We start from the raw sequence: 18,631 nt of genomic DNA, 5'->3' as shown, positions 1-18,631 counted from the left end.
ATATTAGATTATACATTTTTTAAATATATATTCGAAATTTTAATACACTTCATATTTTCAAGAACCATAAAATTACGTTTATTATTACTGTTTATACAAATTAAATTTTTATTATTTAAATTTACACTGAAAAATCAAATGTAAATTTCTAAAGTTTTTTGCACCTGATATGCAATTAAAAAACCTAATTGCTAATTTAAGTGTGTTAAAATCGCAATGAAAAAACGTATATGGAATAATTAGGAATATATTAAAACGGAGTCGATGAATATTCAACAAAACATTATGGAAAGCAATTACAGAAATAATGACCTATAAAATATTTACTACCTAAAAGTAAAAACGTGTTTTGTAGAAAGTAAAACTATGAATAATTATTAACTGTTATTTATTGTTTTTATGAAATATTGTCTTAACAGCCAGCAACAACAAACTCAGTTTTTTATTATTGAATTATTAACAAACATATTTGATTTTGTTGAGGCACTTTATTTTTTTAGTATTTTGGTATATGTTTATTCGAATTTTTTTGGAGGGGCTAATTTTAGGAAATTATCTAAGTCGTGCTTCTTGTATAATTTTGAAATTTATTCAATATTTATTGTTGCACTGAATTTTTTTTTATTTAAATTTTCTGTGTATTTAAGAATTTATTAGGTACCGGAAAAAGTGTTTGCCCAACAGAATCAAGTCTATCCTGATAAAGAACTAATAAATAAACTTGATGGAATAATACCATTTTTAACCCAAGGAAGATTTTGATGTCTGTGTGGAGTACTGCAATGTAAATGTTGTTGAAAAAACTATGGTGGTTCTTCATGTCAATTCAAGACCACACGCCGCATTAAAGACCAAAAAGTAGCTTCAAAATGTTAAATGAATAAAGGAGTAGGAGAGGAGGAGTATTACTTTATCCACCATGTGGCTGAGATATTTCTCTATAACGTAACAGTTTAAGGTTCATCATCATCTATTCCAAGAACCCAGATTTAATTGATTATAATGGGGATTACTTAGATTTTAAATAAAGTTGTTATTTAAATGTTAAATAATAAAAAAATAATCGTAATCGGAGCCTAATATGTTATAAAATTTTATTTCTTCCAAGCCATAAATTATAAACAGAGTAATTTTTATGAAAATGTAGGGTTTCACCTTCGTTGAACCCACATCGCGGTACAACAAATTGCTGTGAAACGTTTGTAAAAATGGCAATTACATGATAAATGTGGCACAAATATAAATATTAATCCGACTAACTGATTTTAAATACATGACAAGATATAGCACCAGCCTTGATTGCAAATAGAACCCAAGTGACAAGAAATTAATAATATAAGTTAATTAATTCGAAACGGCCGTAAACCAGACGTTCGCAAAAGTATTTAATTGAGTTACCCGCAATTACATGGTCAAACTAGATAATTACACTTATCTGGCTTGTACGGCTTTCATATCTAAGCACGACACTTTCGACATATTTCAAGTCTTGTAAGCGATCAGTTCACGAATCTATTATGCGTTGAAAAAGAAACACCGGGTGAATGTTTTGTAAACACACTGTCACAAGTATTATGTTTCCATTATTCCCGCGGTCAGAAAGAAAAAAAGAGAAAGAACGAACTAAGAAACATTTGATGACGATCGAAGCGATGACAGGTAGAAATGCCCCATGAGGCCGAGAAGAGCTATTTCCGAAACGACGGGCCTGAGAAACTCAACGGCAGCTCATTAATGTTTTAAATTAAGCTTTCGTCCGATGTCTCACTTATCTTCCCCAATGACACACTCGCCTTTCTATATTTAACCCACCCGTCCGCAAGTCGCGCTACTTCCCTCCATCAATCAAGCGGCCGCGTAACAGTTGCGGGGTGTCCTCCACTCGGAACGGAACCTGTGGGAACGACGATAATGGCATAATCACGATCGATAAAACAAACACAAGGTGGATTTGGTACAGGTAAAAAACAAAAAGGGAACAAAAAAATTATGACGGTAACCCACCGGAGTGGTCAGTAAATCATAGAGGCGAATGGGCGGGACACCGGAGGTTTCGTGGACCACGTCAGCCAGTCAAGACCACCCGGTTGTCGTAGGTGAGTCCCCGTCGGATTGGACGGTGCGCCACAAAGGAATCCTCCTGCCCTTTTGGCGAGTCCGGATTCTTATCGTTGGGCCGAGACAGCTCAATTTTTTTCCGCTTCATTAAATTCGGCCTCTCGTTTGACGCTGTCGATTTTGTTTTGATGTGTCATTTACGAGATGAAAGTTACACTCGCACGGAAATGGCAATTAAAAATATTTCTATTAATATACATTTGATTATTAAATTAATAAATAATAGTGAAATTAATTTAAATAATTATCAAATTTTCTTTATTAAAAATTATAATCAATGTCATTAATTAAAACGAAGAATTTAAAAATCAATGAAAACAACCTTTAAAGTTTTTTTTTAATATTAGAATGAACTTTATAAACGACAAATTTAGAAAAACATTACTAATTTGAAATGAGAGCCTTAATGACAGTTTATTTTTATTTATTGCATAATGTGTTGAATAAATTTGATTCCTAATTTAGAATTTCTGCAAATATTTTCATATTATAAATGATAATAATGACTAAATTCTGATTTTATATATGAATTATATTACAGAAAAATATGTTTCTAATATTTTTTACTATATGTTTTTCTCCATTTCGAAAGTTAAAAAATATACAATAATGTTTAACACCAATAACTTGATTAAATTAATATTTTTCTGTACAATTTCCTCGAATATGTTCATCCTATTAGTGGTAATTGTCATTGAATTCTAATTGTTTATATAAATTTTATAAAAGGAAAATATATTTTTAATGCTTCTTAATATATACTATACTCCATTAATTTCGAAAGTTAAAAACACGATAATATTTAACACCAACAACTTGACTTAAATTAATTCTCCAATATATAAATTCTTCAAAAATTTTTATATTATCATTGAACTCTGATTTTATTCATAAATAATAATAATAAGGAAATATATATTCACAATATTTTTAATATATATTCTTCTTCATGTAATTTCGAAAGTTAAAAACACACCATAATATTTAACACCAATAACTTTACTTAAATTAATTCTCTAATGTATGAATTCTTCAAATATTTTCATAATATCTGTGATAATTATCATTGAATCCTTTTATACATAAATTATATTAAAGAAATATATATTTATAATTTTTTTAATATATATTCTTCTTCAAAAATTTTCACATTATTTGTGATAATTATCATTGAATTCTGATTTTAGACATAAATTATATTAAAGAAAAATATATTAGTAATATTTTTAATATATATTCTTCTTCATGTAATTTCGAAAGTTAAAAATTGACGATAATATTTAACATTAACTACTTGACTTAAATTAGTTCTCTAATATAGAAATTTTTCAAATATTTTCATATTATTAGTGATAATTATCATTGAACCCTGATTTTATACATAAATTATATTAAAGAAATATATATTTCTAATTTTTAAAATATATATTCTTCCTTATTTAATTTCGAAAATTAAAAACATACGATAATATTTAACTCTAATAATATAGAATTTCTTCAAAATTTTTCATATTATCATTGAACCTTAATTTTATACATAAATTTTATTAAAGAAAAATATACTTTTAATTATTTAAATATATATTCTTCTTCATGTAATTTGGAAAGTTAAACATTTTCATATTATCAGTGATAATTATCACTGAACTCAGAATTTATACATAAATTATATTAAAAAAATAAATATTTCTAATTTTTTTATATATATATATTCTTCATGTAATTTCGAAAATTAAAAACACATAATAATAATAATAATAGCAATAACTTGACATAAATTAATTTTTGAATTTCTTCAAAAAATTTCATATTATCTGTGATATATCTGATTTTATACATACGTAATTTCAAAAGTTAAAAAAAAATACGGTAATATTTAATACCAATAACTAGACTTAAATTAATTCTCTAATACAGAATTTTTAAAAATATCTGGCAATTATCATGAAACCCTGATTTTATATATAAATTATATTAAAGAAAAATATATTTCTAATTTTTTAAATGTATATTCTTCTTCGTATAATTTCGAATGATATGATGATAAATATACAATTTTTTTCAAATCATTTAATGTTATCAGTGATAATTATCATTGAAACCTGATTTTATACATAAATTATGTTAAATTTTTTTAATTTATGTTCTTTATGTAATTTCGAAAGTAAAAAAACTCACGATAATATTTAACACCAATAACTTGACTTAAATTAATTTTATATTATAAATTTCTTAAAATACTTTTGATATTAATCTTTGAACCTTAATTTTAAATATGAATTGTATTAAATAAAATTGTATTTCTTATGTGTTTTAGTATATATTCATATATTCACCTCCATATAATTTCTAATGTTAGAAAACAAACAATAATATTTAGAACAAAAACTATTTTTAATTTATGTTCTTCGCCCTGCAATATCGAATGTTACAAAACAAACCATAACATTCAACACCAATAACTCCGATAAACCAATAAAAATGACCACGATACAGTGCTATATTTATAGCTGTTTAATAACCGCAATGGTGAGAAGCCGAAGAAAGCAATTAATATTGACTCGATGTAAATTAAACCACATTTTACACACATTCCGCAATAAAACATAATTGACAGTGTATTTATAACTTTATAGAGTCTGAATGGCTGAGCCAAATAGAAAGAAGAAAAATTACATCTCGTACACGTGTATTTATTGTTATAGTTACTAGGACTTGTTTATTGCCAGTTGTGTTATTGCCGTTTCTAAAATGGAGACGTGGCAGTTAAATCTAAGATATTATTATTTTATTTTAATGGACAACTCGTATTGGCATAATAAATTTCGTTTAATTGATTCACGTGGCAATAAAGATTAGCGACAGCTTCGAACTCCGCCGAGTGGAATTCCAAACTTGTTCTTTTTCACACAAAATTTCTTCTTGGATATTCTATCGAAAGAAGACAAAAAACAGTTTGACCCCGAGGGGAATTTAAACGTACGATTTCCCGCGGTCCAGATCAAAAAGGGGCCCTTTCAGCAAACCGTCCAATTAAACGGCGATGTGATTAATGAATGTTACGCTTTATGAGAACACACTCCAGACGCTTGTACCAGTTATAAATCCGTATCGTCCCATATGCACAAAATCAAGGTAAAAGTATGATCACGACTGATTTACCGTGCTCTAAAATTAGAGGCTTGTCGGGATTAACAACGATTTCTTCATCGAGTTGAACGACATGTCCATGTGCTAATTGTGTATCATATTTTCGATTTGTTTTGGGAAAAATACTGGCTGGCAACGTTTTGGCACATTCGATTATGTCGTGCGCTAATATTACAACAAAAAAAAACATTCCAATTTAAATTGGCTAATAAATTTATTCATACGAAAAAAACTTTTATCAGCCAGTATCAAATTATAATCCGAGAATGTCCTATTATACATTGAAGAGAGTTTTTCTACATCTTTATTTACCATATAAAATGTGTTCACTCGCTTTCAATTACTTTTTAATAAGGCCATTAAATGCAAACAGTTATAAATAATTTATCTGTGGGGCGTTTTTGAAGCCGGCCTTTTATATCAACAAGATTAACTCGATTTATTGTAGACGAAAATCAAGAACATTTTCAAGCCGAACGTGTATCAGGTGATAAAGCAATAATCGCATAATCATTAATTATTGATTCGAGAACGTTTTATTTAAATTGATTATGAAAATCATTAATCACATTCCATTATCATACATGGAATTCAAAGAGCTGCATAATAATCCTATTTAATGTAATATTTATTTATTGGAATCGGTTTCGTATAAAAAAAAGAGCCACAAAAAATCCGGTATGTGTATGTTTAAATAAAATTATTCCCTGGTTTTATAACCGTACATAGCTCCAACATTTTATTGTTCGTTTGTGATAATTAATAATGCATTAATTGATAATTATTGAATATTTATGGAAGCACGATTCGCCCACTTGATGAAAATGTCATAAATCAAATGAATGTATGGTCGGAAATGGTATAGAAGGTTAATTATAATTCACAAACGTTTTTTTAGTTTAGTTTATTTTGAGAGCTCTCTAAACATTTTCAATAAGTAACTACAAAATAACTCGTTAACTGATTTGACATTTAGGTTTTCAATTTTTTTATTATGAATCGGTGTTATAAAACTTCAGTAAGATTTTTTTGTTCAGTTTTCAGTTATAGTTTAATAAATAGTTGATCACATAGTAATTTGTTTAGTTAAAAGTAATCTTAGCTTATTTGTAGACTGAAAATGAAAAAAATGAAAATGGTGATATTTTGTGAGATTCAGGTCCGGTTAGATTTTTAATAATTTATCCATAAAGAAAAATGTAAAACGTCTTAACTTAACATTTGAATATGGTTATTTTTTGTGACATTCACATTTTCAAAACTCTTTTGTAATCATCGATATTTGTGTTAAAAAGAGTTAACTATGAAATTTGTTTAATGACATGGAATATCTTTCAAAACTCCAACAAGATTTTTGTTGTTCAGTTTTATTAATACTTTTTAATAAATAGTTAACCATAAATTAATGTGTTTAAAATCTTAACTAATATATAAATTTTGTAGTTATCGATATTTGTGTTAAAAAATTTTAACTGGTTTGTTGAAATTTATAAATAAGATTAATTTTTGTGATATTCAGGTTTTCAAAAATTTTTTGTAGTCATCGATAGTAACTAAATAAAGAAATATGTAAAAAATCTTAACCAATTTATGAACTTATTAATATAGTTATTTTTTGTGACATTCAGGTTTTCAAAACTATTTTGTAATCATCGGAATTTGTATTAAAAAGTTTTAACTAGAAAATTTCTTTAATGGCGTAAAAGAGCAACAAGATTTTTGTTGTTCAGTTTTATTAATACATTTTAATAAATAATTATCCATAAAGTAATATGTTTAAAATCTTAACTAATTTATAAATATGATTATTTTTTGTGATATTCAAACTTTTTTGTAGTCATCGATATTTGTGTTAAAAAATTTTAATTGGCAAATTTGTTGAATACCATAGAAAACTTCACTAAGATCTTTATTGTTCAATTCTTTTAATTTCTTTTAATAAATAGTTATCCATAAAGAAATATGTAAAAAGTCTTAACTAATTTATAAACATATTAATATTGTTATTTTTTGTTACAGTTTCCAAAACTTTTTTGTAATCATCGATATCTAATAAAAAGTTTTGACTATTAAATTAGTTTAATGACATAAAAAATTAATAATCTTTCGAAGCTCAAACAAGATTTTTATTGTTTAGTTTTATTAATACTCTTTAATAAATAGTTAACCGTAAAGTAATGTGTTTAAAATTTTAATTAATTTATAAATTTATAAACATGGATATTTTTTGTGAAATTCAGGTTTTCAAAACTTTTTTGTAGTCATCCATATTTGTGTTAAAACTGTTTAACTAGGAAATTGTTTAATGACAGAAGATTAATTAATCATCTTTCAAAACTCTAACAAGATTTTTGTTGTTCAGTTTTTTATTACCTTTTAATAAACAGTTAACCATAAAATAATAAGTTTAAAGTCTTACCCAATTTATAAACTCATTAATATGATTATTTTTTGTGAGATTTAAGTATGGAAAACTGTTTTAATAGTCATCGATATTGGTGTATAAATTTATCTAGGAAATTTATTTAATGGCATAGAACATTAATCATAATTCAAAAATCGAGTAAGATTTTTTTAGTTAATTTTTTAATATATTTTAATAAAGTAGTATGTTAAAAGTCTTAACTAATTTATAAATTTATTAATATAACTTATTTTTGTGAGATACAGGTTTTCAAACCTTATTGGTTATCATCGATATTTGTGTTAAAAGCAAGATTTTTTTTGTTAAATTTTTTAATACTTTGTAAGTTATCAAAACTTGTTTTGTCAACATTGATATTTGTGTTAAATAGTTATAACTATGAAATTTATTTAATGAGACAGACGATTAATCATCTTTCAAAACACTAACAAGATTTTTTGTCACTTTATTTAATATTTTTCAATAGTTAAGAATAAAGTAAGTCTTAACTAGCCTCATTAATATGGCTATTTTTTGTGAATTTCAGATTTAAAAAATTAAAACATGTTACCATGTTAGATTTACCTCATTTATTGTTTAATGATACAGAAGATTAATCATAGTTCAGAACTTTAACAAAAGTAACTTTTAATCTCATTTGATAGTTAACGATAACGTATTAATTTAAAAGGTCTTGAAAAAATCTTAACCAGTTTATAAGCTTATTAATTTTGTTATTTTTTTCACTAAAAACTTTTTTAATGAATGTATTTGCATAATTTTAAAGTTTTTTGCGAAATAAGTGACAGTGTTGTTGACATTTTTTCGAAACGCCATAAGTTATTGCACCTTATTATAATTTAAACACGTGTTGGAATAAATTCAAGGGAATTGAATACAAAAGCCATAATGTTTTGTTTATCCGCCTAATAATTATTTACTATAATTTTCATCTTAAATCTCATTATAACCGCGTTTTTTTCCCAACGTAACCTTGTATCTTCAACGTGCATTAATTTGCATGCAAAACGACATAAAAGTCAATGCCACCGAAACGCCGAAACCACGCCTCGAAGAATTGCAATCTAAAAAAATTCTTAGACCTAAACAAGATAGCCCCCAAATAATTCTAATTGTGGCACTTGACTTCAATTACGAGTTGTTTATTTTTTGGGGACGGCTTGTGACCCAAATCGTCGATCGAAAACGCGAACCTATGTTGGTCATGAACGCAAGCGAAATAATGCATAGCTTCCGGCACAGCCGCGAGTACTTTTGCAGCAAGTTGATCATGTTCTGTTGTTGGTTTTCAGGTGCGATTAAGAGAAACGCATATTACGACTTTGGGAGTTACTCGCGACAAACAGTGTCACTCGGTAAGCAATTGTCGTTGATGTACGATGTTACTTTGCCTTTTTGCTCACATTTTGGTGTAGCTTTTATTTGGTGTAGCATTATCTCTATTGGTCCAGTAGGTTAGTTTAGGTGATGAAGGTTAAAATAGCTTTCAAATTAGATGTTTTAAACTTAAAGCTTTTTGTAGTTGTTTGTAGCGTTCTCCCTAGGTTAATTTAGGGGTTCTAGTGGATAATACTACTTCTTAGAGTTGGATGCCTCTCTATTTTTTATTTCTTTTGGTGTAGCTTTGGCTGTTTTTTTCTTCAAAAGTTAGTCATTCTTTTCCATCCTGATTCAAAAACTTCTCTTTAGATGTGAATTTTTAGAAGAGTCCCTCACTGAAACATGGGATTTGTCTCAAAATCCAACTCATCATGCACTTTTAAGTTTCCATCTAATGTCGATCGACATTTAGCGATTGTATCAGTCTGAAACACGAGGCAAATTGTATCCCAATCATGGTATGGCGGCGTGATATGAAATATTTTCCCCGGACACAGATATGAGCCGGTAATAATACACGCTTGTCTTCGAGTAATGAGAAAATGTAAGCGTATTTACATAATTGCCGTCTTGTCTGGCATTATATGTTCACTGCGACTTCTTTCGGTCCGCTAATAACATATCGAGGTGAAACTTTGATTTATTGCGTTCGATATGCGTATTCCTAATAAATAAATCACAGGCAAAGGAGGTGGTTTGGTTTATTTTTATTTCGGCCTTTTTCGTATTCTGTATGCGTAACGTTGGCCGGACGTTTTTGTGCGACTTGAAATTGTTGCATGCAAAACGGGATGCCTCCGCAATTTATCGACGTATAATAATTCCATGGAATTAATTAATCTTTTAAGTTTATTACAACGATATTGTTGCGACTAGTTTTACCAAGACAAATTACTGTTAACAAGTTAGTTATCTAAACGTAAATGAATGGCGATTATTTATTGCCGTTTTGCAGTCATTAATTAATTATTAATATTATGCAGTGCATTTTCCAAATTGTCGCATTTATTGTACGGTGCGAAAGTGACAACCAGGAAGATAAGGCTGTATTGAATGTCACATACATTATCCTTAATAACTGATTGCAAGTCAATAGAAACGAATGTTTAGTAAACAATTACTTACTTTGCATTTAAGATAAATAAACATGATAAAAAAAATCAAAAATAATAACAATACGTTATAAATATTTATGGGGTCTATTAGCAAGATCCATTTTCCTTGTTCCCATATAAAATGTGACACTGGCATGTTGATTTTCTTTTATAATTTATTGTGAGAAATTTTTAATTAATGCTCTTTCGTTTTATTTCATTATGTATTATTATGTAATTTTTTTTAAGATCCTTTGATTAGTGTACAATAATAAACTTTCTTTTAAATTTTTTTCTCTTATATTTTTTGGTAATAAATACAATAATAAAAACATATTTTCATAATATTAATATTGGTATTAATTATCAATAAATAAAATTTTAATAACAAAATTCTTAGCCTTTTTATGTTTTAAAATCTTAAATTAAATTTTTCTATAGTACATAAATTTTCCTAATTTTTTTTGTTCATTTTCCTGAGTATTTTTAAATACAATATTAATAACAATAATAATTTTTCGTATATTTTCTATACATATATTAACATTAATTAATAACAACATGATGATCACGTCAACACAGTTTTTTAACGTCACAATTATTTTACAAAAGATTGTTAAAATTAGTATATTTTCCTAACAATATTTATTGTTCATTAAAATACAAATATTTTTCATACTTTTCTTAAAATGTTAACATTAATTAACATTAAAATGATATTTATACAACCAATTTTGTCAAATTAAATAAAAAATATGGTTTTAATTGTGTTTTGTTTTCAGCTTTTTACAAAATATTCTTAAAATTATAGACTTTCAGAATTAAGGATAATATTTCTCTATTTTTTCTGGGGTCTTAAAACAATAAAATAATATTTTTACGCAAATTTTGTTAATTTTGTCAATTTTAACTAAAATTTAAAATTTACAGGTTTTCGTAATAATATTTCCCTTCATTTTATCCATTATATTTTTCTCAAAATATTAACTTAAATAACATAATAATAAATATTTAATCTAAACAAATTTTGACAAATTAAATAAAAAATATTTTTTATTTTGTTAAGTTTTCTTAATAATTTTTCATCTCCATTATCCTTGACCCTTTCTATATAAAGTAATTAAAACAGGAATATGTTTCATATTTTTCACAAAATATTAATATCAATTAACAATAAAATAATATTTTACAACACATTTTGTGAAATTTGACTAAAAATATATTTTTATTCACATGACACCACTATTTTTTGCAATATGTTAGAATTAGTAGGTTTTCATACTTTTAAAATAAAGCAGTTTTAAATATAAATATTAATATTCATATTTTTCTCAAAATATTAACATTAGTTAACATTAAAATAATATTTTAAAACAAATTCTGTAAAATTAAATAAAAATATGTTATTGTGTTGACAACACCCTATTTTTACAAAATCTTATTAAAATTAGTAAGTTTTCTTAATATATAGGCATATTTTTCATATATTTCATTAAATATTTATATCAATTAACAATAAAATAATATTTTTACAACAGATTTTGTGAAATTTGACTAAAAATATATTTTTATCTACAAGACACTATTTTTTACAATATGTTAAATTTGGCAGATTCTCATAATAATATTTTTTTTTTTCATTTTTTCTGATCACTTTTTAAATAAAGTAGTTTTAAATATTAATAAATATTAATATTCATATTTTTCTCAAAATATTAACATTAATTAACATTAAAATAATATTTTTACAACAAATTTTGTAAAATTAAATAAAAAATATATTATTTATAGTTTTTGCAAAATATTGTTAAAATTAGTAGGTGTTCTAGATATTAAAATTAGTAAGTATAATTACTTTTTAAATATAAATATTAATAATAATATTTTTCTTGAAATATTAGCATTAATTAACATTAAAATGAAATTTTTACAACAAATTCTGTCAAATTTAATAAACAACACCCTATATTTTAAATATATCGTTAAAATTAGTAGGTTTTCTTAATAATATTGTGTCTTATATATATAATATAAATATTAATATTTTTTTCAAAATATTAATTAACATTAAAATAATATTTTTACAACTAATTTTGTAAAATTTGATAAAAAATATGTTGTTTATTGTGACAAACACCTCAGTTTTTCCAAAATATTGTTAAAATTAGTAGGATTTCTTAATAATATTTCATCTCCATTTTTTCTAGGCTCGTTTTAAATACAATGATTAAATCAAGAATAACATATTTTTCTCAAAATATTAACATTAATTAACATTAAAATAATATTTTTATCAAAAATTTTGTAAAATTGAATAAAAAATATATTATTTATTTTGTTGACAATACCCCAGTTTTTACAAAATATTGTTAAAATTAGTAGGAATTCTTAATAATATTTCATCTCCATTTTTTTCTAGTGTCTTCTTAAATACAATAATTAAACCATGAATTTCACAGAATAGTAATACTAATTAACAATAAAATATTTTTACAACAAATTTTGTCAAATTTAACTAAAAATATATTTTAATCCACAAGACACTATTTTTCTACAAGACAAGCAATAGGTGTGATTACTTTTTAAATATAAATACATTAATTAACATTAAAATGAAGTTTATACGAATTAATTCTGACAAAATTTAATATAAAATATATTTTTATTGTCTTCACAACAGCCTAACTTTTTTTATATATTATTAAAATTAATAGATTTTCTTAATAATATTTTTTCACTATTTTTTTATTGGTAATTTAAATAGTTAAGTACAGTAAAAAACAAATATTTTTCATATTTTAAACAATTTGAGATTAAAAAAATAATATTTCTTGATTAAACTTTCCTGGTAATTACCAGTAATTTATTGCACTAAAATAACAACGCACACATAGAGTATAAACTCAGTTTTTTTATATGGCAATTAGTTTATTTATAATTTTTCGAACATTAATCATCAGCAAACGTAGGATTATGCAGATTAATTATGGTCAATTTGAATTGTAAAAATGTAATCTAAATGTTTAAATAGAGCATATTGCATTAATGTTTTGACATATTAAATCAGTTTGATTATGCAACGGTGATTATTTATCACATTTTTGTTCTAGGTATGTCCAAATCGGTCTGTCTTACAAAAAACGTGAGTTAAACTAAACCAAAACGCAACTACGCAAATCCATTGTTTGTAAACACATAAATCCTAATTATAGAGCATAAAAAACTAATTCAAATATTATTACTGCTAATTATACTACCATAGTGTTTATCGGTTCCTGCTATAATCAATGCAATGTCATTTTTTTAAGGCGTGTGTGAAGTTTATCATAGTACTACGTTCAAACAGTTTTCACGGTGGTCTGAAGCATTTTTTTTATTGTTATTATTTAATAACGTCGTGACTTTTTTAACAATTATTAATTAGTTTTGCCCGGAGACAATGCAACGATCGATTCCCAGAAATGGGTTTAATTAAGGAAAAATGCAATTAACGGATGATTGCAATTAAGGTTTAAAAATGCGCGTCGGTTTTATGATGCTTTAACGCCGCCATCAAAAAAAAAAAAATGATTGTATTTTATTGTTCGAGGCAGCATTAAATGTTGTTTACATTGCATTTAAATTGACGGACGTTTCAGATGGATTCGTCCCCACGAGAGAGATCGTCGAGCACTTCAGCAACTAATACTGGTTTCGCTAAATGCAATAAATTAAATTATCCACGCTGAAAACATTTCATTAATTCCCCGGTAAATGATCGCCGGTCATTTTATCTTACTTTAAATCATTAGACACATTTCCCCATAAATTTTTATAAATAAAAAGCCAAGCTGAATGATATAATCGGCGTCTGAAAAAGGAAGCGGTCCGCTGAACGCGTAAGGAATAATGTCTTAATGAACTCAATAACAGTAAAATTACGTTTTTGCGAGAAATCGACTAATCGAATATGTCCTTTATCCGTACCAGTCGATGCCAGCTTCCATAACGATCCACTCTCAGGAGGAGGCTTCGACTCGGCCAGCGGCCGGTCCGGCATCTCCGGTGGGACAGGCTCGCACCTCTTGATACAATTACGAATTGGACGGGCCCGGTTTTTCATTTAGCAATTCTCAAAACAAGTGTCGCGGCATAAATAAAAAGTGCGATTAAGGTTTACTCGTTTGCAGTTGCGTGCGGATCTCCGGGGAATCGAAAATGAACCTGGTGATGCGACGAAGCGATCGCCTTGGGCGACATTCTATTTACGTGGAAATTCTGTGAAATTTTTATTCGTCTTTAATGATAATTTTCTGTGGCATATAAAAAGAGAAGTCTTGCTATACTTTTAGTTTTAACTAACTTTCCCTGTTTCAATGATAGAAGATAAAGTTTCTTAACTTTAAATTTTTAAAATTTGGGACCAAAATTTCTTTAGAGAAAAATGCATTAGCTGACAAACTTATTTCTATGCTTTAAATTATTTAATAATCGTAATCGATTTTTTATATAATTAGTCCTAAATTAATGTTTCTTGGTTCAATGAATTCAAGTTTCTTGATTTCGAAGATTTCTTGACTATTTAATCTACATTTGTATTAATTTATTTTAAAACTTCTAATATTACAATTCAAGTTTCTTGTTTTAAAAATGTAAAGATTTCAAAAATCAAAAAAAGTTTTAGCATTAACTTCATTTTTAACTATAGAAAATTCAGTTTTCTCCATTTTCAAATAATTTTGGAAGAAACAGAAATGAAAAGGAAATTTAAAAAACAGGTTTTAGACTCAAAGTAAGATAAATTCTCATATTTGGCAATCTATTCGACTTGGTTTCAACATGTCAAAAAAATTGAGAAATGACAAGAACAAAAAATTGAAAAATTTGTATTCAGACTGTAGAATAGAGTATTTAATCTTCACATTTGTATAATTTAATTTTAAAATTTTCATTATTACTGCCAAAAGTTTCTTGTTTTAAAAATGGTAATATTTCAGTAATTAAGTACTAACTTCATTTTTAATTATAGAAAATTCTGTCTTCCATTTTCAAGTAATTTCAGAACGATTTTCTATAGAAATGAAAAGGAAACTTTAGACTTTTAGACTCAAAGTTAGATATTTAATTCTCATATTTATGATTTACTTCGTAAATTAACTGAACTCCCAATATTGCAATTTACTGATTTCAAAAGTATAGTAATTTTAGAATATTTATGTCTTGAAATGATAAGGAAAATTGAAATATTTGTTTTCAGACTCTAGAATTGAGTTCTTAATAATCACATTTATGATTTTTTTATATTAATTAATTTTAAAACTTCAAGGCCGAAAAGAACTAACTTCTTTTTTAACTATAGAACATTCAGTCTCCTTCATTTTCAAGTAATTTTAAAAGGATTTTAAGCAGAAATGAAAAGGAAACTTAAAAGACTTGTTCATATTTAATTATCACACTTATGAAATTTTCTATAATTAACTCAAAAATTCCCAATATTGCAGGAGTCAAAAATGTTTCATGTTTTGTCAAAATTTAAAATCTTGATTATCCCACTTTTCTGAAATTATTGTCCGCGTTTATTTATTATTTTTTATAGTATAAAAAACGAGCCTTATTTTTAAGATTTTTTCCAATTATTTATTTAATTTTTTTAAGTATAGAAAATTCAAATTTTAAAGTAATCGATGTTCTCTTCAAAAGTCAAAGTAAATTGAAATTTGTTTTCAAACTCCAAAATTGAGTTTTTAATTTTCTATGATATCAATTTTCTGAAATTATTGTTTGCATTTATTCATTATTTTATAATATAAAAACAAGTCTTGAATAATTGATAAATTAGACCTTTCTAACTCTGACAATTTTTTATTAACTAGAAAATTCAAGCTTCTTTTTTTAAGGTAATTTTATCATAATTTTCTGTAAAAAAAAAGTCAAATATTGTTTCCATACTCCGGAGTCGAGTATTTAATCCTCACATTTATGATTTCCTCTCTAAATTAATTTTAACAATGTTACAACCTTTTCAAGTTTCTCGGGTAGAAAATGTCAAAATTTCAGGACTCAAACAGAGTTTCAGCACTAGTAAAAAGTCTTGTTTTCAAAATGTCAAAGACGAGTTTTATTTTAAAAAATTTAAAGGTTGTTTTGAGAAACTAGATGTTTTAACTTCATTTTTAACTAGATTTTCAATTAAAAAATGTTAAAGTTATTATTTTGGAAAATTCCTTAATTAGTCATTATTTTCTTGGTGTTAAAATTTGAATTGAAAAAAATTGCGAGATTCATTCTAAGATCAAGTTATATTCAACAGAATCACATTAAAAAAATGACTAAAACAATTAAAATTTTCAGAAGTTATTTATTTCAACCTTTTCATAATTCCAAATTAAACTTTCTAGACGCAAATCAATTATTAAAAAAAAAGAATTTTTTGTTACTCAAATAAACCTTTGTTTGAATATGAAGAAAATAATGAGCTTATAAACTTGCAATAAAATTTTACTGCACAACCGCACACTTAATTAATGTAAAAACTGATAAAAACAATTTATGGCCTATAATTCTTTTTGTGCATTTCATTTTACAACTAAGCTGCTATCTGGCAGTTTAGTTATGTAATTCTGTAATAAAATACAATTAGAATAAATATGCATGATTCCAATAAAAATAAATCAATTTAATGTTATGCATGTAAATGTATATGTAAATCGTTTTGCACTAATATGCAGGTGTAAGATATATGAATCTACTTTACAATTATTAATACTGAAACGTTTTTTCGTAATTATTTTTTTAAAACCGCTTATTATGCTATAATTGGAAAATTATAATAAATCCGTATAATTTTTTATTAAAAAACATCTCCCTTAGAACTTGATTTCGGTCCACAAATTGTCATAATTACGGTCGAGCTCAATTTTGAGGCGTTGTCGATTTAACGAACTTAATCCAATTTGTGGGATTCGTTACCTCGATCGTTGCAACAAAAAAATAATAAATAATTGCAATTTAAACGCCTCGCAATTACATTCGTCCTAATTTCGTGTGTGATCAAGGACACGACGATGTTTAGCCGTTATTATATAATGCACTTTTTGCATACAATATCGGATTGACCAACGCGGATTGCCAAATACAGAAAGTATAAATTGACTCAATAGCCGTGCACTTATCAAATCCTGACAGATGGAATTCCTGATTAAAAAACGCACCGAGCGGCCGCTTATTTGGAACGAGGCGTTTTCGTAATTAACACCAACCATTTTTTATCGCTTGTTCCTGCTCAAGAACAAGGAAATAATGCTTTCGATGCTGATCGTGTTGTGGGAAACACATAAATAAACTCCCAAGATCGCACAATTGACCTAGTCAATTGGCCGAAGGAATATTTATGTTATTTATACAACTGAGATGTCCCACTTAACATATTTCATTACATATCATTTTTTCCAACGATAATTAAATAAGAATAAATGAATACCTTCAACTAAATTATAAAATAATTATCGTGCAGTGCCAATTCATTCAAATAGTAGTGTTGCAACTGATGCACAATAATTGAAATGGTAATTTTGAGGTTTTGTTACTTGTTAAAGTGTTAAATCACTGTGTATTTCAACATATCGTTTCTTAGTTTCACTTTACTAATAATAAAAGTTAATTGAACATTTAATTTGCATTATGTAATTAAGTAATAAATAAATATTTTTGAACTTCTGTTACGACATTTTTTACATTATATTTTATTCAACTTAATTAATTACTTTTGAAATTTAGCTTTATGTAGCCTTTTGTTGAAGATTAATTATAACTGCAGCAATGCAATTCATTTAAATTATAATCGAGAATATTTATTTCAAACCTTTTTATGATTTTAGCAAGGCAATTTGATGTAATTATAATTGTTTATTATAATCATTGTTATTTTGAAATCTATTAAACCACCTCATAATTTTAAATTTGTGTATTCTTAATTTATTTTAAAAATATTTAATAATTTTGAGTTTTCATTTAAGTTTTTTATTTATAAAATCCAATCAAAACTGTTTATTTTGTGTTCTTAAATTCTGATAAAGATTATTTATGACTGTAACAAGGTAATTGATTGTAATTATAATTCATTTTATTACAATCATTGTTGTTTTAAAATCTATTAAACCACCACGTAATTTAAAATTTTTGTTTTTCCATATTATTTTAAAAATATTTAGTAATGTAGCAAAGTAACAGGATAAAATTATAATTTTGAGTTTTCATTTAAGTTTTGTCTTTATAAAATCCAATCAAAATTGTTTATTTTGTAGTCTTAAATTCTTATAAATATTATTTACGACTGTAGTAAGATAATTGATTATAATTATATTCTATTTCATTACAATTATTGTTGTTTTAAAATCTATTAAACCACCATACAATTTTAGATTATGTCCTTAAATTATTTTAAAAAATAATTAATAATGTAGCAAAATAACAGGTTAAAATTTTA

The 18,631-nt window shown here is 25.6% G+C and overlaps 1 protein-coding gene across 6 annotated transcripts in view; it reads left to right on the top strand.

Annotated features, from left to right (window-relative positions):
• Window positions 1-18,631, top strand: part of LOC109598314 (BMP-binding endothelial regulator protein) — a 66,943-nt gene that overhangs the window by 29,176 nt on the left and 19,136 nt on the right. For 3 of the 6 annotated variants that reach the window (XM_049968327.1, XM_020014197.2, XM_049968326.1), the window contains exon 3: window positions 8,986-9,048. The exons of the other annotated variants lie outside the window; for them this stretch is intronic. In XM_049968327.1, the coding sequence (XP_049824284.1) occupies window positions 8,986-9,048 (63 nt within the window). The remainder of the gene's footprint in view (window positions 1-8,985; window positions 9,049-18,631) is intronic. 6 annotated transcript variants of the gene reach the window in all.

The sequence above is a fragment of the Aethina tumida genome, chromosome 5, assembly GCF_024364675.1.
Source record: "Aethina tumida isolate Nest 87 chromosome 5, icAetTumi1.1, whole genome shotgun sequence".
NCBI classification, from domain to species: Eukaryota; Metazoa; Arthropoda; class Insecta; order Coleoptera; family Nitidulidae; genus Aethina; species Aethina tumida.
The sequence above is the reverse complement of the archived record's forward strand: the minus strand, read 5'-3'. Positions and strand labels throughout refer to the sequence as shown.